Source organism: Lepidochelys kempii, chromosome 7 (assembly GCF_965140265.1).
Source record: "Lepidochelys kempii isolate rLepKem1 chromosome 7, rLepKem1.hap2, whole genome shotgun sequence".
NCBI classification, from domain to species: domain Eukaryota; kingdom Metazoa; phylum Chordata; order Testudines; family Cheloniidae; genus Lepidochelys; species Lepidochelys kempii.
The window spans coordinates 22,714,809-22,738,328 of NC_133262.1; the positions used below are offsets into that span (position 1 = coordinate 22,714,809).

Here is a 23,520-nt window from a genome sequence, read left to right on the forward strand (position 1 = left end):
TGTGGCCCCTTAACGGGTCCAAAACAGGAATGCAAATGAGATTTTAAAATCTGGTGTTCTCATGAGTTTTTGCAACTGACCCATGATTTTTGAATGTTTGCAGTTGACATCAGTGCTCTGTGTGTATGTGGTCTACATGCATACCCCCATCCAGTGTGCGCTGTATTGCTCACCCCAAGCATTAAAAAAAATTATGAGTCAGCCCTCCATCCCACTCAAATCATAAGATTTTTTCTTTTAAATACATTTGGTATTCTTTTCATTTGCATTCTGGTTTTTGAATCTTTGGGGTGGACTCATGTCATATTCTCAAGATTTTCTCTGAGACTCATGTATTCACATGACTCCAGAAGCTGGGGCAATAGGAAAACTGTGAAATATTGCAAGAGTTGGCAAAACAGAGGTGTGCTTGTCTCCCTGTGGCAGGACGAGCATGTATTCCAAGACTCTGTGCGTGTCACTCAGAATCTGAGTGCGTTCGTGAGTAACAGCAACTGACCCTCAGTACCTGTGCATCTATGGATGTGATGTGTTAATGCTATCAGCTCTCAAGGAGGTGACCTTGAAATTTTGTAGAAATCCACTTTCCCTTCCCTCCTGAATATCAATGTGTTACAGAAAAAACTGGTGGAGCTCAGAACACCAAGCTCAGACACAATCTTCAGGTCAGTGTGAAAGTTAAAGTGATAGATAGGATGGAGCAAAGATCGTGGGTACACCCATTTGACTCAGAATATACAAGGAACCAGTATCCATCCTTCCTGGGTTTTGGCTATAGCGTCCTCTCCTCCCACCTCAAGCTCTCGCTGCAAACCAAGTTGCAGCAAGCTGTATCATTTAGCTGGTTGTCCTGCTCCTCCTCTTATGGTCCAAGTTAACCCTTAAAATACCATCCTCTAGGGAAATCTATTCAGAAGTGGAGTATAGACCAGGGCTCCAGGAGCTGCCCCAACCACATGGAGAGGTGCTTATAAATATTTCTAAGGGCTATGTTTTTTCCTGGTGGCACAGGATAGCCTGCAAAAGGTCCAGTATGTTCAGTTAACAGTATTCATGCTAATACAATGCCCTTCCCTCATGCCTAATTTCCAAGGATCTTATAAGCCTTTATGAACTTTAATTAATTATAATCATAATCCCATTGTGAAGTTTCAGTGCCTAGACACCACAGTGATAGGTATGTTAAAGATACCAAGAGAGAAACAGACAGGAGAGAGCAATGTATCTATTTTTACATAAGGGGAAACTGAGGCACAGAGAGGCAACTGACTCGCCTAGGGTCACATAATGAATTGGTGTCAAAGCCAGGAATAGACCCTATGTCTCCTGATACCCAAGCTTGTGCCTTACCCACAAGACAATCCTTCCTCATCAGTACATAATTTATACACTCCTCTCTCACAAATGTGGGAGAGGAGAGTGAAATCACCCATCAAGCAGCGTCCTCCTCTTTCTAATATCTGAACTTCATGATGAAAGTTTTGTCTTGAAGGTAAAAAGCAGATGTGACACTACACATTTATGCCTCAACCGCTGCACTTCCTGGGCATCTCAAGACCTCCTCCTCTCATTAACCTCTCCAATACTTCTGTCCATCAATTTATTACGCACCTTGCATCATGCTCACCCTCCCCACACAATTCAGCTTAAGAGACAGGAAAAGCAAAGTGAAAAAGAACTACCATGACTGTGCTTGACACAGGAATCTGCATGGACACACACACACACACAGGCTTTTGGCAGCATGCAACTTGGGTTAATCAACGACCCATCAGCAAAGTGAGAGACCCAGTGCCTGACTAAGAGAACAGCCGTCAAAAAAACAACTCAGTGATGGATCATGGCAGCGCTTTATTGCTGTGGGGACCTTCCATTCTTTCAGAAAGAGGCTGCATCCACCACTTATTCCAGCCCCTTCTATTTCAACTGCATTGCCCCCTGAACTGAAGTCAACTGAATTCGCACGGGAGCCTCCTATACTCTTGCAAAGATGATGGCAGGAAGTTGTATGGTCCTGCCCTAGCCACTGGTAAAAAGACATTATCTGAAGCCAGCCACAAAGCACCACACCAAGGGAGCTTCACAATTGAGTGGATCTCTCCTCCTTCTCCATGTCATATATCTTTGTCAGTTGAGTGACTGAGGGACAGCGACAGTTCCTAACCACACACACAGCGAGAACATACACCACCAGTGCAGCTCCACTAATAGCAGAGACTGTAGTCAGTCAGGTCTCAGGTATTTCTATCACTATGTCACCTAACCCTGCTTTAAGGTTAGAAGACATGGTGGTAAAACCATCTGAGCCCTGCCTACCCCTCAGCCTTTGCTGTTAGTACCTTTTGGGGGCTGTGTGTAAATTTTTCAGTGTCTGTGCAGTCGAAATGTCTAAATGGCTTTGAGGTAAGATGACAAGACATACAGAGGTGAATCTGAACCCTGATCAGTTTTATGAAAAGATAATGTAAATATCTTACGCTTCAATAATGCTTTTCATCTAAGGAACTCTGTCAAGGTTCCTTCCCCACTCTCAACTCTAGGGTACAGATGTGGGGACCTGCATGAAAGACCCCCTAAGCTTATTCTTACCAGCTTAGGTTAAACGCTGCCACCATTGAAGTGTTACACAAAGAACAGGGGAAGTGCTCACTTGGAAATGTTTCTCCCCAAAAATATCCCCCCAAGCACTACACCCTCTTTCCTGGGGAAGACTTGATAAAAATCCTCACCAATTTGCATAGGTGAACACAGACCCAAACCCTTGGATCTTAAGAACAATGAAAAAAGCAATCAGGTTCTTAAAAGAAGAATTTTAATTAAAGAAAAAGTAAAAGAATCACCTCTGTAAAATCAGGATGGTAAATACCTTACAGGGTAATCAGATTCAAAACATTGGGAATCCCCCAAGGCAAAACCTTAAATTACAAAGGCACAAAAACAGGAATATACATTCCATTCAGCACAACTTATTTTATCAGCCATTTAAACAAAACAGAATCTAATGCATATCTAACTAGATTGCTTACTAACTCTTTACAGGTTTCAGAGTAGCAGCCGTGTTCGTCTGTATTCCCAAAAAGAAAAGGAGTACTTGTGGCACCTTAGAGACTAACAAATTTATTTGAGCATAAGCTTTCGTGAGCTACAGCTCACTTCATCGGATGCTGTAGCTCATGAAAGCTTATGCTCAAATAAATTTGTTAGTCTCGAAGGTAACTCTTTACAGGAGTTCTGACCTGCATTCCTGCTCTGGTCCCAGCAAAAGCATCACACAGCCAGAGAGAACCCTTTGTTTCCCCCCTTTCCAGCTTTGAAAGTATCTTGTCTCCTCATTGGTCATATTGGTCAGGTGCCAGCAAGGTTATCTTAGCTTCTTAACTCTTCACAGGTGAAAGGATTTTTCCTCTGGCCAGGAGGGATTTAAAGGTGTTTACCCTTCCCTTTATATTTATGACAAACTCAAAGCACTTTCCAGACATCCAGTCAATCTCAGTAGGCCTACCAAGTAAGTAATATCTACCCATCTAGATATGGGAAAACAGAGAAGTTTCATGTCTTGCTCACGATATCTAATGAGAGGCAGAGCCATGAATCTAACAGCTAGAAAACTCTTCCCTCTTGAAACACACACAGAGTTTTAAACTCCTAATCCAGGTGTGAAGCATGCTATGTTCAGTGAGAAGTGATTATTCTCGTTGCTGGTTCACTGGGGCTAAAAAGGTATAAAGAACAAAAGCATTTACAATAGAACATGTTCAAACAGATACAAATAGGGAGGGGGGGATTTTGCACCTGGTTTACGTTACCAACATTCATACACCCCATTTGTCTATCAGTTACTAAATTATCCACAATCCATCAACAATTTAATTCTCTGTCCAAGAGGCAGAGATTAACTAGGAATCACTATGCAGGAATGCTTTATGTCTCTCTCCAGTGAGATCAGTTCATGAGGAGTGTCCTGGGTGTTTGGGAACCAAAGACGGTTTTGTGAGCCGTTCCTTCAGAGAGCAATGACACACAAAGAAAAGGGAAAATGATACCATCAGGAGGTGAGGTACTGTAAGGCAGGATGTAATGGCTTTCAGATTCATACCGTGGGCCCTTTTATTGAGCACACGTGTGTGCCTGGAGAACTGGAAGCTGCATTTCAGTCCAAGCAATAATGCAAATGAGATTTTCAGGGAAAAACAAGGAAGCTAGTATGTAAATATTAATTTAACAATCTACTCTACAAAGCCTCAGCTGATCTATAAATAGCAGTTTTATTAAAAGGTGATGCTCAACGCAGCTATCCTGACTCCCGTTCCCACAGTGCCGTGCCATCTTGTTTTCATTACCCCTGGAGACATTGTCTCTCACTGAATGTGGCTTGCTCCTCTTCCAGCACCTGCAGTGTAAGGAGCTCATTCCTACAATACAATACAATACAATACATACTCACAGAGCCCCCGGCAAGACAAAAATCCTGAAGCGCCGTGCAGACAACAGCTGACAGAGCTCAATTAAAGAGTGCAAAAGGCTTCAGAGAAGCAAAAATTAACGCAGCCCTCTTTTAAACAGAACTAACTAGGGAACTGGCCAAGCAGATACCGACAGGCATTCACAGAATGATTGACAAGGGCCCTGGCATATTTACACCAAAAAGCCTGCCAACATATGATCAAGCGTAAATGCCTAGAATGTGCATACTAGGAAGCTGATGGCACCTTCAACTACTCTAGGCGAGGAGATATCAGACAGCATCACCAGACAAAGGGAGAGTCTTACTACCTGGGATAATGATAGTAACTCAAATCCCGAGGTCCTTCATCAGTTTTTACACACCCATTAGAATTATTTATATGTCATAATAATTATGTATTTCTCTACCACCTTTACAGTTATACACACCAAAATAATATCTTCCATTGTTGAAATGTAGCCATCCTTAGGGTGACACGTGACAGCACACAGTAACACCACAACAGGTTAAGGCAGGAAGTAAAGAACACTGCATTCTGGTGAAACTGCAGAGGCAATTTAGATTACCAGAATGCAATTACCCAAACTGAAATGTGGCCAGAAACCACATTCTGAAGTTTTAGGATATTCACGTGGATTTTGTATCTGCCCTCCTTTTGCTTCGAAGAACTCTGACAATATACCTCATGTTGGGCCTGCAAACAGACAGGTTGAATATGAAAGAAAAGGAACGGCCTTCACTACTCACCCTCTCATTTATCTTTTTAGACATATGTTCACTCTGAAACCCACTTATACTTAAGACACTAGCAGTTACAATTTCACTGCTGATCACAGTGCCAGAAACATCAAGCCAATACATTCAGCAATTTGCACAATATGCCGGTCACATTATTATTCTATGATTATATTGCAGTAGCATCTAGAAGCTAACCAGATCAAGGGCCCCCTTGTGCTGAACACCATACAAACATATAGAAAATGATAGTCCCTGCTTCAAAGATTACAAACTAAAAGATCTCAATAATCCATTTCCGGGGAATGGAGATTTCCTATGGTACAGGATTTGAACATGCAAAGAGCTGAACATTCTTTCATTAATTTGGATTAGACATTTGCATCAGTTTAAAAATTAGTGTTGAAGTAATGTATACAGCACTGTATATAAATTTAAGAGGGTCAGACTCCTGCAGCTTGGCTCATGGGACCCTCAAAGTCATGGTGGGATGTGGTTTGGTTTCTAGAATAGCAGCAAAAGTAGATCAATTTAGTAAACTGGTACCTATCTGCGAATAGTCCTGCTTGTATTTTACAGTATTTACGCAATAGGACACAGGAGGCTCATCCAGCAGAACAGAAAGCAGAAGAAACAATGAGAAATCACAAGGATTTTCAGGGGTGGACAAGTGCTACAGATATTATCAATTGGTCTATCATTTTTATGATCATAAATAAAGGGCTCAATTAAATTCACAAGTCAACATGAAGAAAACAAGTAATGGATTTGTGGTTAACTTTACTGTATTATCTAGTCTAATAAAAGCTTTTGTAAAGCTAGTACCAATCGACTTAAGCTGCAACACACAAGGAAAACTCAAGAGAAATGTGGTAAGAACAGCTGAGGCAATGGAACAAGCTGCCGAGAGAGACTGCAGAATCACCTTCACTGTAGAGACCCAAAGCAGATATCACAACCCCTTTCTATCGGATGCAGAATTAGATGACCCAGAAGCAGCACTTCCAACCAAAACGACCCTAGGAGAGTTCTCTCTTGTAGCTATTATAAAGCTGTGAAATCTTACCCTATACTGGAATTTTCCTTCACCAGATCCTTAATTTTGGGGTGTGTCCAATTATAATCCAGGAGCTTTAATAAACCAGCGCCTGAAGAAAAGTTAAACTAAGTTTGCTTCTCTCTGAAGCAAGTTTCCAGCAACTAGAGCACAGATGAAATCCAACTTCTCTCGTCCAGACAGAGAAAATTAATTCTTCACGCTTGTTTAAACATGGTCACTCACCGAGTGTAGCCTGGCAGCCTCTTTGTAGGCTGTAGAATCTGCTTCACTGCCCTGATCTGTGCTGAGACTAGTCCATGTCACATGTCAATGGAGACAGACTGAATCCTTTGGCTCTGGGACAGAAAGATCAAACTGCCGGATAGGCTCTGTCCCTTCCCGGGTACACTGATTTTTATCAATGGGAAAAGCCAATTAAAGTTGATAAAGACACATTCTCCACTGATTTTCCTTACTGCCCACTGCTCAGTGCTAGAATAATGGATAATACTCTGCCTGTGGGTGTATTTTTCTAAAATCTGTCAGTTCTGACAGCATTTTGGCAACTGGATAACTCAAGATTTATGTCAAGGGTCCAGGACTACACCATCTCTCAGTAGCTGATGGGTACATTTTTCAGCAGGGCTTCCCTAATTAAAGGGATAGAGATAGATGGGATCAGATTGATAGGTTTTGCATTCAGATATTTCACGCTCAATTTGATGAAATATAAATCACTCCTGGAACTTCTCAAACATGCGAGAGGAAAGAAAAAAATGTAATGAGAATACAGCAATGGGTCCAAAATACCCTGATATTGTCACTTGTTTTCAAATTCCACCTTCTGTCACCCATGGCAAACTCCTGACAACAGGTGCAATGCTTACTACAAAAGCTAAAAGGAAAACAGAAACTCAGAATGACAGGTTTCAGAGTAGCAGCCGTGTTAGTCTGTATCCATAAAAAGAAAAGGAGTATTTGTGGCACCTTAGAGACTAACAAATTTATTAGAGCATAAGCTTTCGTGAGCTACAGCTCAATTCATCGGATCCGTTGGCAACATCCTATGGCGGATTAGTGGACAGCTTTGACAGGGGAGTTCTGTCTTGTCCTCAGCAGTCAGTGCGGTGGCCGTAATAGATGGGGACTGGAGAGGGAATATTGCATTTGAGCACTTCATATGACTTTACACATATGAACTAATTATCTTCTCAAATCACTTTCTGGTGACATTATTCCCATTCTACAGACGGGGAAACTTATCCAAAGAGTCAAGTGGCCTGATTTTTCAAAAGTGATGAGCACCCACATGACTCACGCTGGTTTCAATCGGACTTGCAAGTACTCAGCACCTGTGAAAAATCAGGCTATAAGGGATTGGTCAAGGTCACACAGCGAGTTAGTGTCAGAGATGGTATTAGAACTCAAGTTCCTAGCACTCAGCCCTATTTTCAGACCACACCATTGTCACAGAGGCTTGAAGAGAAACTCACAGAACAACACTCTAGAGAAGGGGAGAAAGAAAATATCCTTTTTGTGCATAACTTATGAAATAAAGCTGAACGATTACAATGCAGAGCAACAAAGATGTGAAAAGCACTGCTTTCCGGGCACTGAAAGGTTAAAACTATTATTTGAACAGCTGGGAAAATTAAAATGGTAAAATAATAGCTACCCTTCAAAATTCTACAGATGCAAAGACACTCTTCAATGAATAACTGATAAAGGGGAAAAAACATTTTAAAGAGAAACTGCTTCATGCATGAAGGTCAAACTAGTAACAGCTTCTGTGAAGTACCTAGGTTTTCACACTTGGCAAGCAATGCAGTAGCAGGGTGAACACAACAGCCTCTTAAAGAACCTCTAGAGACCTTGGCTCAAAGCCCAGGTACACAGGGGACAGGTGACCATGGGCATGTCTTACCCTACTCTACCCTTTTAGGAGGTTTATCCATATCACAAAATGATCCAACAGCGACCACGTCTACACTAGCATCATTTAAAAATAATGAATAAAAAAATCCCTATCTCTGCACCACCACTGGCACTGCTCCACACAAGTGGCAGCACCATTGGGAGCACAGGGGTGGACAGGACTCAGGCAATTCTACCATCCTGTTGTCTAGCCTTATTCTGAGCACTAAAGCTGCTCTGGTAACAGAGTGCAATTTTTAAGAAAAATGTAGACACAGCAAGCGAGGAATGGTTAGCAGACTGTTCGGGAGAGATCAAGTGTGGAACAGAGACTACAGCAGGTCAGGACCACAGTGAATCAGCAGTGCTGTGTTGAGAACCCAGGTTTGGAACAGCAGAGGGTGCTACTGATTAGGATAGAGGGACATTGGGAGAACTATATAGGGAGCTCAAAGCTCCAATAGCAAGGCGTTCTGCAGGTCAGGAATGACCTACATCAGCAGAGCTGGGGAAGCTTGTCATATTGCTTGGCTCTTGCCAGGACCATCAGACCCTTCTTTTCAGGAGCACCAAATTCCCCCCTGCCACTCAACATTCTTTTTGTTACAAAACTGAGAAAAACATACTGTAGAAACTAAAGGGTGAATTCGCAGCATGGCATATGCCAATTCATCTACACTTGACAGAATTTACCTCTCCTTCTCCCCGACCCACTTCATCTGCACAACTTCCTAAAAATACTAAACAAATTTTAAGTAGAACAGCAGCTGAACATACCTAATCAATCAAGGCCCTGATGCTTCGACAAAAACTGCCAGCATCAGAACAGAAGGCAACATCTCCCCACGCAGTCCAGACTTCAGCTCTCCTGATCATTTTGCATTGACAAATCACAAAGGAAACTGTGGTATCATAGACTCTTCCACTGTGTTAGAGAGGGAAGACGAGTGGAAAATGTGTAGCAGCCACATCTTTGCATTTATTTTGGGAACTTTTTAAGCAGCGGTTTTCATGAAGGATGACCTCCTCACCCCCCGAGCACCCTCTGCCTTAGCATTTGCTGGAGTCCCTCTATATAATATTCCTTACATTGTGTTTGAGAGTTCATTTTCTCTCTGCCTTGGTGCTTGGTTTAACTGGGCCACTCTGGGCAAGGATTCTGCCCTTCTCTACTGGGCAGTGATCTGGTGCTCCTCCTTTGTTTGGGCAGGCACCTCACATGCCAATGACACTTGGAGATTGGCTGGCACAGATCCTGCAACTATTCCTGTAATTTACTTTGTGAGAACTGAGGTGATCACAGCTTAAACAGGAATAGGCTTGATCACTTTGAGTATGAGAGACCACCAGGGTGCAACAGTGAAGAGTGGCATTCTTCCCTCTGAATCGGTATTAAACCAAGTGCTAGAAAGGCAATGTGATGTTGGAAGTACAAACATTCACAGCAGGCATAAAGCAGAGTCCCTGACCCCCCAAGATCATTAATGATCTTATGGCACATTTTGCAGAAGTCAGGACCATGGTGTCCTGCCAAACTGCAATTTGGATAGTTACATTCAGCCTAACTAAAATTACTCCTGCAGTGTCAACTCAATATACTACCCTTCACTTCCTGTCCTAAGCTGTTGTGCAGAGTTGCTGGATTGCTTAATAGCTACTCTGCTTCAACCTTCAGGTGGCTGCATCTCAGTGGTGGGAGAAGGGTTTCCTGTACATATAGCTGCACTGCAAAGCCGTCAAGGAAATTCATCGAGATCTCTACTTACCCTCCTTTATTAGAATGATAAGCTACTAATCTTTTACTTGCCAAGGGAAACAGAATTTTGTAAAGGTGTAAAGTTGATGCATAATTATGTAAAGCACCTCGGGAACTGTTCAGAGTTGAAATCCCTGGTATAAATGGAAGAGGAGAGAAGGAGAAAAGTGTGAGGATTACACACACATCCCTCCCCCATCATCTTTCCCAGGGGTCTCCCTCTCCCTTACCATTGTTTTGAGAGTCATTCCTATTCCTCTCCCCTGTGCAACTTCACCTTTTAGCTTTTTGAATCCTTGTTCTGCAAGGGAGGCACAAGGAATACAGACCCATGCTCTATGTTCTTTTGAGCCTCCAATACTCAAAGCCTAGAGATTTTTCTGCTCCTCTGATCAGCCATGTTGAGATGTATATTTTAAGTAAGATAGGCACTGAACTCTGCCTTGCACCCTGCGGAAACTGCAGCCTCCTCTTTCCAAACTGCCAGTTGAGTGCTACAAAGAATAGGCATCTTGATGCCAGCTCCAATTCAGATTTAAAAATGAAAGGAAAGCAAAGAAAGAACAGAGCAGAGGACAGGACAGGACAGGACAGAAGAGGGAGGGAGAGGGAGCAGAGAGAGTGGAAGAAGGCAGGTAGAATACAAGGGCAGGCAGATACAGAGGGAAGGGAAGAAATTGAGCATGGACTCTAGAAAGAGATGCGTAAATCAGGAACATGAAGTGCCAAGAGACAGCAGGGGCAGCATAAGCAGGATTGAGGTGTCTCCAGTTGTCTTTAACACTCTAAATGGCAAAATTCTTGGGATGGTGGTGAATGCCTGGTCACTTTCCCTTTGAGAGCACATAGTCGGTACATCTTACATTTGGTAAGTGGTTTCCCCGCACACAATATAGCCTGTCCATAAACCACCCATGGCTTGAATTCTAATCTAACAGCATTTCTTAGAATGGGGGAGAAGTGTTCCTGTGCAAGCTACACAGGTCCTCCATTACTTCTACTGCTTTAAACCCCTGCTTTCAGGGGCCACATCACAACCAGCACCCTTCTGGTGGGGAAGACCGGACACCGCCTTTGGAGCTCACCAGTACCAGCCACCCCAGAGGGTACAGATGTCTATCCCACACCACCCTCAGACTCTGCCAGGTCGTGAAGGAAGAGGCTGGGTTGGTCTGAGATTCAGTTACAAGTTTTCCGCAAGGAGACACATGGCCACAGCAGAGCTAGTCCCATGAATAGCCATGTTTAACTCTTTTCTGAAGGGGCATGCAACCTCTCCCATTTATTTGTGCTGCATGATCTCTTTCTCCACTGCTTCACTGTCCATTGAGTGTAGCCACCTCCCCACTATTTCACTGTTCAAATTCACCAGCAGACAACAGGATGGCTCAAAGAGGGAGTGTCAAATTTATGGTTGAGAAGAGCAGGCTTCCCTTATAGAATCAGGTACAGCATCAAGCTCCAGGGCTAGGTGACAAAACTACAGTGAAGGGGCTGCACTTGTTCCACAGAGGGAACACAATTCACGTCCACCACAGAGATGGAAGCAGAATCTTGCAGGCTTTGAAAGAAGCCACAGTAGAGGATACCAGCTGAGTCAGCAAATCTGCTTCCTACTGGGGATTTTTAAATTGTTTTCCTCCTTGTGGAGTTAGACTTCAGCCCCATCAGCACTGTGACAGGCTCTGTGAAAACTTCACAGAGATGATCCACCTCATTCTGACCGACAGCTATACTAGTCCTGAGCCCACCCACCGCTCTGCTGATTTGCCTCCATCTTCAATGACAACACTTCCCAGCCTCCCGTTAAATCCTGCTGTTGAATGAGGGTCTGTCAATCATGCCACACTGCGCTGAGTGGACTCATATCCATTGGGGACTGGACCAAGATGACTAGACTGACTAACCTTGTGATCCAGATCTGAGTCAAGTCTCTTCAGGCACAGTGCACATGTATTACATCCTGCCAATTACACTGAGTACCTGCTAGTGGGAGGTCTTTGAAGGGTATTTACTGGACACCTCTTCTCAGCTGACAGAGGCGACAGAAAGCATTCTCCATGTAAAAGAGCAAATTGACTCAGATATGTTCTTTCCTATTAGTTTGGTCCTTTAACTCTCTACATGAGCAGGTTATGAAGTCCCCCTATCCCCTACCTCAATCATTGTCCTGCCTCCGCAGTAAGCAGTGAAAACAAGCTACCAAGAAACTGACATCTGACAACTAGCCACAAACACTGCTGATCAGCAGGAAAAGGTGCTCAGGCCAGCTAGAATTAGCAGCTGCTCTGGATTCAGCTGGTCCCAAGTGCTTACATTTCCCAAGCATGAAATATCTGACTGGACAACCCACACCGGGCAAAACTAAAAGTAGCCTTAAAAACATCAGCTCTCTTTTCCTTGCAAGACTATTCAGATGATTGCTCTTACCCATCCATATCACCTCCTGTTTTGTCCTAGAAAGAAAAATGAGAGAGAGAAAAAGTTGAGAGGGGTTTTGCAGGTAGTGCTGTTAACTTCTCACAAAATAGGTCACTCTTACAGTGTCCAGCCTTCAGAAAATCAAGGTCATTTCACAGCACAATGGGAAGATGAAAAGAGAAGGCAAGGTTATTTACATCTCTTTAAAGTCTGAAGGGCTGATGATACCCTCTGCATGGTCTCACTACCTTGGTTTCAGCTATTCCTTGACTGAGAACAGACAAGTTCAGCTTGGTTTCATTTTTGTAGGTAGTCACACAGCACACAATATTGTCTTTTATTTATACTTTTACTACAGGCTGTAATCTTCAGGCACAGGAGACCTGATGAGACACCCACATGATCAGAGAGGCTTTACTGGACTTTATGGTGGTTTACTGCAGCAAACATCAGATTTGGCAGTACATGAGGACACTTCACGAAAGGTGACACATGCAGCTTGGGATCTCTCTCCCCCCTCCTCCCTTTTGGTTTGATACTGCATTATGCAAGGAGCTTAAAAGCTATCTGCTGTCTCAAGTCCCTTCTGTTGCTTCTGTGTGAACAGACAGCCCATTTCTGAACAAGCTGGTGCGAAGTGTCAGGTTTACATTAAATGGCTTCTGAACCACCTTTCCACCTCCGCAGAAAGTAGTGCCAACATGACCTAGAAAAGACACACTGGAGTTTAGGACAGGCTGGCAGGACTGAAATTGATATGGCTTTTTTGGACATTACTCCCCCATGTGCTCAACAGCAACCTTGACCTGCTTTCCGATTTACATTGTATAGATGAATTTAGTGCTCATGAACACTGAAATGCTGTCATACAGGCAAACACCAAACAGTGTGGCACACACAGTCAAACTCACCACCCGCTGCTCTTCCAGTGCACCTCAATCCTATTCAACAGTACTCAGGTCATTCCAGTTCAAGGTTCCAACTCTGCCCTCCCAATGCATCTCACTCTTGTCCTACAGTACCCACCACTATTCCAACCACCTAGGGTCTTCACAAACGTCACTACTTCTGACACCATTCCTCTTTGAAAGTGCACTGCGACAGCAGAAACAGAATTCTGATCCTCCTGACTCAAAAGCCCAGGACCAATTTAGTTAAAGGAGATTCTTAGGGTCTGACTACACAGGGATAAAAGAGCCACAGCACAGCAACGGCTACCTGGGTCAGCTGACTTGGCTCAGGGGCTAAAAATTGCTATGTAGACATTCAGGTTCAGGCATTCTGGGACCCTCCACCGTCACAGGGTCCCAGAATGCCTGAGCCCGAATGTCTACACTGCAATTTTTCAGCCCCAGAGCCTGAGCCCCACAACTCCAAATCAGCTGACCTGGGCCAGCCATGTTTTTTTTATGAGAGAAAGAGAGGCCAGCTACAGGTCACGAGAACGAAACACCATGAAGGAAACAAAGCAGAATTATAAAATTATCCAAACAGGCTATTTTGAATTAAGGAAGCAAAGAATATCAGAGGCTGTTAATGTCTATTACATTTAAAGGTGCCTTTGCTCAACTTGCTTATTTTTTTCCCCAGGCTAGAGCATTTAGACCCACATTTCAGACTCCCTGAACAGGAGATTGGAAGATTCAATGGACTTAAGGTCATTGGTGGCCTCCATGAAGTGAATAGTTGGGGCTTACGCCCACTTCTTAATAAAAATCACCAGCACACAGGTAACTAATTGTCCCTCTTAGTCTCTCTGCTAAGATTGCCAACAAGGATCAAATGTGCAGTGGAGAATCAACTTTCCTCTTTCCATGAGTGGAGATCCAACTAAGTCAGAGTTGAAGAACATCACATACAAAGCAGCACATAGAGGAAGATGGAACCATTGGAACGGGTGGTTTACCAGTTCTGGGGTTAGATGACATCAGTCTACTGGGATTACCTTTGCCCAGCACTAAACTCACTCTTAAAAAGAGATGGGGATTAAATCCCTGTGAGTAAACGATACAGTGACCATTCATCACAGTAGATGTACAGATGTTCTGCAGAGTTCCCAGATACCTGATCCCAGAGTGCCTATTCTACTGGGAAATTAGGAATCTTCAAAAATATGAAACAACTGACCTGTGCTTGGCAGGATGGATTGAATCTGGTAAACATTATTTCTCTGTTACTTGATCTGGTGAAGTGGCCCAGCAGATGATCCACTCAGAAAAATAGCAAATTCCGTCCTTGTGGACAGTGGTGCAGGCTGATTGGAGTGGAGTAAAATTCAGAGCCAGACGGTTGGAGGCAACGGGACCTGACAGAAAGATAACTGGGCAGAGGGCAAGCAGAGAGTTTGAAGAAAAGAGGCAGAGGAGCTAAGATTTTACAGGGTATAAAGTAAACATTTTAAAGATAAAACAACTGTTTTCTGGTTGCATTATTTTTAAACTGTTCCCCCTAACATACCCAGGGAGCCACCGGCTAGATCATGATCTTCAACCTCTCCTCACCGTATCTTATCAGTCTAATTCAGAGCAGGAGGCTGGCTGAACCTAAAGCCCGTTTACACAGAACAAACTCAGCATTTATCAGGGACAAAGACTAAACACATTGTCAAAAGAATTTTTCCTGCATTTCTGGACACATGAACAGCAGAATGGTAGGCCAGTCTCTCTCTGGAAACTATTCAATACATGTAATGCTGCGGCACCGAGTTACCTCTAAAGACTGTGCATTAAGTGTTTGCCTTATATTGCAAAGGTAACAAGTTCAAATCCTAGCATGTGAGCAGTTTTGCAAATAAATTCTAATAATACTTTGCATTTATAAAGGCCCTTTAACAAGATCTTAAAGCACTTTACAAAGGTGAGTAAGTATTAACCTCATTTTACGGATGTCATTACAGAGAGATTAAGTATCTTCCAAAAGGACAAAGTAAGTCAGTAGCAGAGCTCACTCCAAGTTCCATGCTTTAACCACTATAACATAGTGCTTCCGTCAGGTCTTCTTGTATCATTATTTGAAGAGTGTCAAGCATTAAGGAGGCAGAAAGATTACTTATGGTGGTTTGAAAAGGTGTAGTTAGGAGTAATGGCGTGCCATTACTCACAAAATACACATGGAGTCTTAGGAAATATCTCCTAGCAAGGAGATCGGTCAGATGGCAGAACAGTCTCACAAAGGGGTGGAAGTTGCCTTTACTGGAGATATATACACTATACAAAGTTGAACAAAAACATACGAATTTTAGATTTGGTGAAAGGTGCCAATTTAACAGCCCTGGAGACAGAAGATCTCTATCCACAGAGAGTACAACAAAAGCAGTAGTCCAACACTTCCCCTCCCATGTCCCATAGCCCTAACCTGAAAGCATCACCTCCCAACATGGTGCGGAGGGGGAGGTTCAGTGTCCCTGTCCTCATTTCTGTAACTGCCAGCAAAAGCTGCAATTAATGCTTATTGCAATGGTCATGTTTGATGCAGACACTTTCCCATTGGACTAAGAGCAAACAGCCATCAGAGTAACAACTTTTAAACACTACCAACCAGGGATGGATCTGAATCAATTGGCGAAAGGGACTACATCTGATTACTAATCCTGGAGCCATTCAGACCACCTACTGAAGACAATAAAAACTAGACACAGCATTTTGGAGTGCATATAAGGAAGGAACAAACTTCATGTTGTAGGGAACAATTGGGCACTGACCTCTCAGGTCTCAGGGTATAAACTACATGGAACCCAATAGTGATAGACTTAAGGAGCTCAATCTCTTCAGTTTAACAAAGATAGGTGAAGAGGTGACTATCAAATATATGCTCCCCACGTAGGTACTTATAAAGGGCTATTCAGTCTAGCCGAGAAAGATATAACATGATCCAATAACTGGAAGTTGAAGCTAGACAAATTGAAAGGGGAAATAAGTCATACATTTTTAACAGTGAGGGTAATTAACCACTGGAACAAATTACCAAAGGTTGTGGTAGATTCTCCACTGGCAATTTTAAAATCAAGATTGGATGTTTTTCTAAAAGATCTGCTCTAGGAATTATTTTGGGGAAGTTCTGTGACCTGTGCTACACAGAAGATCAGATAAGACGATCACAATGGTTCCTTGGACTCCATGAATAGATCTCCAGTTTCTACAGCTCTGATGGAAAGCTATATCCAGGTTTCCTCATCCCTCGTAAGTCATAACCAAATTAAGCTCCATTCCATGACAACAGGTTGCACATTTCAGGGCTGTTTTTGAACTTCTTGGGAGGTTAAAGCCATTTGGCCATTGACCTTGTGTTACTAATCTGCAGTTGCTATCAATTGCAATTTTTGTGGGTCTGTTTCAGTCTATCCTGAGTCTCAAACAAATACCACTCTTCAGCTGGGAAATCAACTTCTTTCTACTCTCGGCTGCTTCGACACTTATGTCTCCCAGAATTTTTTTAGATAAAAACGCCCACACGTCCAACATGCCAACACAGTGCTGTGACGCCATGGAATCATGAAAAATGCAACATTGCAGCACTACAATACACTGCTACATTCCTTTTGGCCCTGAAGAACAAATTCCTAAACACAATAACCCTCACCAAAGATATGCTATGTTCACTCAGAAAGACACTGCCTATTTTTGTGTATATTACATCACTAGAGAGTTATGCATTCAAACCCAGAAACACAGAATTAGGGAGTCCTGTTAGGTATGATAGCTCTGAATATTCCACTGTATACTTACTGTCTAGGAATTTATCCTAAAAATGATCTAGCTTAAATTTGCTAGGATAGAAGAGGTCCAAGCCTTTCCAAAATATTGTATACAAGAGGACATACCCACTTCTTGCTTCTAATTAGTCAGCCAAACTTTGGTTGAAATTTTCATTTTCAACATCAGCAGAATATTTGCAGTTTTACCCACTCTGAGCCTAACAGCACTGATACGATAGAGAACTGAAATACACAACAACCCTCCTTTTGGCACTGGACTTATTTTCAAAGATAGTCATTCCAACACCACCAACCAGGTGACTAGGGAGGAGGTTCATACACAAGCAAATACCTGAGATCACCTCCTTCCCTGAAAAAACATCCAGGACTTGTCCAGCTCCTGTGTTTACAGCCCCCCCACCCTTAAAAATCTCTGGTTTTGACCTAACCCCATTCAAATTAGCTAGTACTCCACAGAAGTGGGTGAATAATTAAGAGGAAATAGTTTATTTCAACTGATTTATCTTTTTTTATGAATTGTCCATGAGCCGCTTACAATTTTCTCAAATCTGTTTGCCAAATTTCCATACACAATTTTCATTTTGCATATTTTCATAAGCAGTTTGTTACAAGTATTCAAAATCAGTTTTGGTTGGATATACCAATTACAAGGCAGCTGGCTAACTTTGACTGCACATAAGTTATGTGGTCTGATTTCTGTTCCCTGACTTAGATGTGCATAATTCTTATACCTTGTCTATACTAGGGAAATTTTCCAACTGGTTTAGGTAAACTGATTTCAAAATCATTAAGAGCTATAATGTAAATACAGTTTTAAATGTTGCAACGTGGCCTTACCCATTTTTACTAGGCTGGTTTCAAGACTATCGTGGGAATATGCATACTGACATTAACTTTACCTGGGAGTGGGCCAGGGATAAGAAGAGCCATTAGGAAAGAAGTCAGGCTCTAGAGTAACCTGGTCCCACTGGGACCAAATGAGAATAGCAGATGTGTACAGGAGACTCTTCTGAAGAAGAGAACTTGGGGGTAGTCAAGTCCTTCTTTCATTCAAGGTACTGGAGTGGTTAACAGTGTAACAAAGTGGGAGTTTTTTGTAATACCTTTTATGAATTCTATGTATGCCTCAGCTTCCCCTGTACCTACACAGCGGGGAATATGTCTGTTGTTGGGGGCAGCACAGACAAAGAGATAAGTGTGTGGGTGTCATCCAGCTATCTGAGCAGTATAAACAGGTCATTAAAAAGGACTGGCATAGGCTGACTTATCAATGGAAAATCTGACACACAATGTAAACTCCAATGATTCTACAATCAATCCTCAACTACGGAAGCCCCAGCATGTAGGGTTGTGAACTCAGTATGGCCCTGCCTTGAGAAAAAAAGGACTGAGAGGTCCGACGTGGGGAATAAATGCTGGTTGCTGGAGGAAACTGGGAGCACCAGAGAGGGGAATGAACTAAAGGCAGAGAGATGGAGTCCGTCACAGCTTGGCTGGCCCATCAGGGCCAGAATGGACTATGGTGTAACTTCTGCCTCTCTGTGCAATCCTCAGGACTCTGATTGTGTGCCAGGTGACTAATAAATTGTTACCTTGTTTTGAAAAGGCTGCCTGTGTCACCATAAATACTCACTGAGAGCATTGTGCCCTGGCAGAGCACAGTACAAGCCTCCCGCAGGAATCTGGTCTGCTGCAGGGAGACAGAAGAGAGAGTCAGGGAACGGTAGTGCTGAAGGCCCAGTCTTGGCAGCCATGGACTTGTTCCTAGGTCCATGTATCCTTGGGGCCTGGTCCACTAAAGGGGTCATGTCTAAGAAACTGTTACAGGATACCCTGTGTCTGCATGACACACAACTAAAAATAAAACTCCATGTTGCCCTATCAGGCGAACAAGGACTTTTGCCTAGAACATGCCACCCTGTTAGGTGTTGATCTTGAGGGAAAAGGTTAAGTGGGTCCTGCTGAGGCAGGTGACTTTACCTGGAAATAAGGCCTCTTTGGAGCATGGGGGAAATGAGGGATATAGGTTGTGGGCAGAGCAGTACGAGAAGAAGAATCTTGGTGCACAGCCAATCATGGGGAGAAGTTCTGAGCTGATTTTTATGTTCATTCATTGCTTTCTTGAATAATGCCAAACTCCAGGAAGGTGGCACATTTGGGCTTTACATAGCATGTGGACTGTGTAGCACAGATAGGGAAAGGTACTTGTTCACATGGGTTAATACATACTGATGATATGCCAGCTTGGAAACACCAGGGCTTTGTGAAGCTCTGTGATACAGAGCAAAATAAAGAACTTGTGCCTCTAGCTTTGTAAATACTGGGTGCATGCAGCAGCTATTTCCATTTTAAGTAGGCCAGCATTTTACTCTGGGACATGCCTCATATATTAAGAGGGCGGTTTATATCCTTTCAGGCAGCTCCATATTTTTTACTTTTTCCACCAATGAACACTAGGGCACATAAAAAGCTTTTGTGTGTGGATCAAATAGAGACTCTTTGGAACCAGGAACCTCTGCCATAGGATCTAAATAATAACCATTTCCAGTTCTTTACAATTAGAAGCAAAATACGGATCATTTTCACCTTTGCAAATAATAGGCTAGGAGAACGCCTGGGTACAGTTAATCTGATGCTGCTCTCCTCAGAGTTTATGACTAAATAAACAGCAGCTGCTTGCAGCTTGCGGCCTCTCCACTGATTCCCTTGTGAGGGCCATTTATTGAGTCATAAACTCTTCCGATAGCGTTATCACCACAGCGTTTGCACAAACAAAGGTTGGAAGAGAAAGATTAAAAACTGAACTAACTTTACCGGGAAAACAAGAGAAAACTTTACAGATCCGTTTGCATTTTAAAAAGGTAGGTAGACATAAGCAGACAGCAGAGTGGCAATAGGCCACAGGGGATGGCTGAGTGCTCCAAGCTCCAGGTATAAAATACAGACTTCTCTGAAGTTACATTTGGATTCTAGAAAGGAAGCCTTCTGAGTTAGAGATATAGTGTTCCACGTGGTGTACTTTGAGTATATGTATATATCTTTTCAACGAGGCTTTAACAAGGTCCAACCTGCTCTACAAGGTTGTTAAAAAACCTCTGGCACACCTCTTCAGAGTAGGCATTCACCTCAGCATACATGGCCGGTTTTTCTCCCTCATACTTTTGTGCAAGGTGGTGTGTAGTACACAGGTAGAGTGAAAACGATGAGGGAGAATTATGAACTCCTCATTAACTTTACGTAGGTACCTGCTACTGACGAGAGAATGGTAATGTGGCAGGACCCTACTGAGTGAAGCCTGTGTGTGGCCTCAGCCTTACATAAAACACAGCCTGGCCATAAGCTTCAGATGAGCCAAAGGGCAGATCGATGGGCAGCGATCGATCCAGCAGGTGTCAATTACCCTGTCTAGTACAGACACAATAAATTGACAGCCGATCACTCTAGTGTCAACTCCAGTACTCCGCCTCAACAAAAAGCACAAGGGGAATCAACGGGAGAGTGAAGAAACTGCAATAAGTAGATTTAAGAATGTCAACTTCAGCTACATTATTCAAGTAGCTGAAGTTGCGTAACTTAGATCAGTTCCCCCCCTGCCCCCACGCATAGTGTAGACCAGCCCAAAATGTCAGCTTGGCTGGTCCATAAGAAAAAGGTCCTGGTGACACTAGGGTGGCTGTCTTAGGGAAGGGGCAACTACTCACAGAAAGGCAATCCTCTGCAGGTATTTGTGAGGACAGAGAAGGTTAAGGTGTCAGGCCCACTGGCTCACTCTTGTAGGTCACCCTTTCTGCATAGGGGCTGATGGGAGATTTGATTGTATAATGACAGGTTATGCAACAAATCAGGCAGAAAATTCTCTAACTAAAACCGTAGGTGAAATTCAGATTCTGTCTACTCTCGAGGGCAACAGGGGAAGGAGCCTTTTGAGGAGCAAACGCGGATAGCGACATATTTACAGAAAAGGGAAAGAGAGGCAATAAAATACTGCTCAAAGCCTAGGGGGCCCGATTCAGAATGGGGCCCGGAGGCTTGATAAAACACAGAGGCTTTTGCTATTTGCTCACAAACACGCGTTTCCCTACCTGCGCTCCAAGAAACAAATTAACCAGATTTCCATTGGCCCCATTCTCCTCCCCCTTGGTAGAGAGAAAAGAGCAGCCTGGTCTTTCAATTCTAATTGTATACAAGCTGTGGTAGCTCCTGACGAAACTTGCAGTCAATAAACTAGAGACAATTTGAAGAGACACAATGGGAGCTGTCCCTCCTATAGCTTCACCATTATCCCAGCTTTTATTTAGGTCTAAAAGCAGTGATTTTATGTTTTCTTGTCTGAAGTTCTGCAGAGATATGAAAAGAGACCCAAACTAAACAAGAGACATCACAAGCAGGCCACTGTGATAGTCAATGTGCTTCCCAGCAAGCAGGATACAGCAAGCTCAGGATGCTGGTGCTCCAATAACGGAGATTACAATTACTTAGGTGGAATAATACCCACTCGAGTCAGTACTGAGGCTTCTAAACTCATTGTTAAATAGGTTCCAATAGAGATTTGAAACCCAGTCTCACAAAGTGCCTCCCCAAGTTCTTCTCCTTTGCTGGGAGGAAGAGACATTAGAAAAGTAGATTCATAGATACTAAGGTCAGAAGGGACCATTATGATCATGTAGTCCGACCTCCTGCACAACACAGGCCACAGAATCTCACCCACCCACTCCTACGAAAAACCTCTCACCTATGTCTGAGCTATTGAAGTCCTCAAATCGTGGTTTAAAGACTTCAAGGAGCAGAGAAACCTCCAGCAAGTGACCCGTGCCCCATGCTACAGAGGAAGGCGAAAAATCCCCAGGGCCTCTTCCACTCTGCCCTGGAGGAAAATTCCTTCCTGACCCCAAATAAGGTAACCCAGAGCATATGGGCAAGATTCACCAGCCAGATACCCAGGAAAGAACTTTCTGTAGTAACTCAGATCCCACCCCATCTAACATCCCATCACAGGCCATTGGGCCTATTTACCATGAATATTTAAAGATCAATTAATAACCAAAATCATGTTATCCCATCATACCACCTCCTCTATAAACGTATCAAGTTTAATCTTAAAGCCAGATAGGTCTTTTGCCCCCACTGCGTCCCTTGAAAGGCTATTCCAAAACTTCACTCCTCTGATGGTTAGAAACCGTCTAATTTCAAGTCTAAACTTCCTGGTGGCCAGTTTATATCCATTTGTTCTTGTGTCCACATTGGTACTGAGCTTAAATAATTCCTCTCCCTCTCCGGTATTTATCCCTCAGATAGGTTTTAGATATTGGGCCATGCCTAGATTATCCTTGACCTCTACTCCACCCTCAGTGTTTAGCGGTCCCACTTCTTCTTTCTTTGTTTTCTTCTTATTTATATGGCTATAGAACCTTTTACTACTGGTTTTAATTCTCTTTGCAAGGTCCAACTCTACTCGACTTTTAGCCTGTCTCACTTTATCCCTACATATTCTGACCTCAATAAGGTAGCATTCCTTGCTGATCCCTCCCATCTTCCACTCCCTGTATGCTTTCTGCTTTTTCTTAATCACCTCTCTGAGATGCTTGCTCATACAACTTGGTCTACAACTCCTGCCTATGAATTTTTTCCCCTTTCTTGGGATGCAGGCTTCCGGTAGCTTCTGCAGCTTTGATTTAAAGTAATCCCAGGCCTCCTCTACCTTTAGATCCATAAATTCTTCAGTCCAATCTACTTCCCTAACTAATTTCCTTAATTTTTGAAAGTCAGCCCTTTTGAAATCAAAAACCCTAGTTGCAGATTTACTTTTGTTAATCCTTCCGTTCAGTTTGAACTGAATTAGCTCATGATCACTTGAACCAAGACTATCCCCTACAGCCATTTCTTCTATGAGGTCCTCACTACTCACCAAAACCAAATCTAAAATGGTATCCCCTCTAGTCAGTTCAGCAACTACTTGATGAAGGAATCCATCAGCTATCACATCTAGGAAGATCTGAGCCCTATTATTATTACTAGCACTCGTCCTCCAGTCTATATCTGGGAAGTTAAAGTCTCCCATGATCACGCAGTTTCCGTTAGTATTTACTTCATTAAAAACATTAAAAAGGTCTCTATCCACATCCAAATTAGATCCCGGTGGTCTATAGCACACCCCAAGCACTAGCCCAGGGGAGGCTCTAATAGTTTTCTTCCCCAATGTCATTTTTGCGCAGACGGACTCTGTCTTATCCATTCCATCGCTTCTTACTTCTTTACATTCTACCTCATCCTTGATATACAGTGCTACTCCACCACCTTTGCCTTTATTTCGGTCTTTCCTAAACAGCACAGACCCCTCAATCCCTGTAGCCCAGTCATGACGACTATTCCGCCCTGTTTCTGTTCCCCCTAGAGTATCTGGTTTCACTTCCTGCACCAGTAGCTCTAGCTCCTCCATTTTGTTACCCAGGCTCCTCACATCGGTGAACAAACATCTT

General features: G+C 43.1%; 1 protein-coding gene across 4 annotated transcripts in view; it reads right to left on the reverse strand.

Annotated features, from left to right (window-relative positions):
- The window catches only part of CHCHD6 (coiled-coil-helix-coiled-coil-helix domain containing 6), a 169,589-nt gene that overhangs the window by 20,895 nt on the left and 125,174 nt on the right, over positions 1 to 23,520 (reverse strand). For 3 of the 4 annotated variants that reach the window (XM_073351350.1, XM_073351351.1, XM_073351349.1), the window contains one exon: positions 12,340 to 12,365. The exons of the other annotated variant lie outside the window; for it this stretch is intronic. In XM_073351350.1, coding sequence (XP_073207451.1) covers positions 12,340 to 12,365 — 26 coding nt within the window. The remainder of the gene's footprint in view (positions 1 to 12,339; positions 12,366 to 23,520) is intronic. 4 annotated transcript variants of the gene reach the window in all.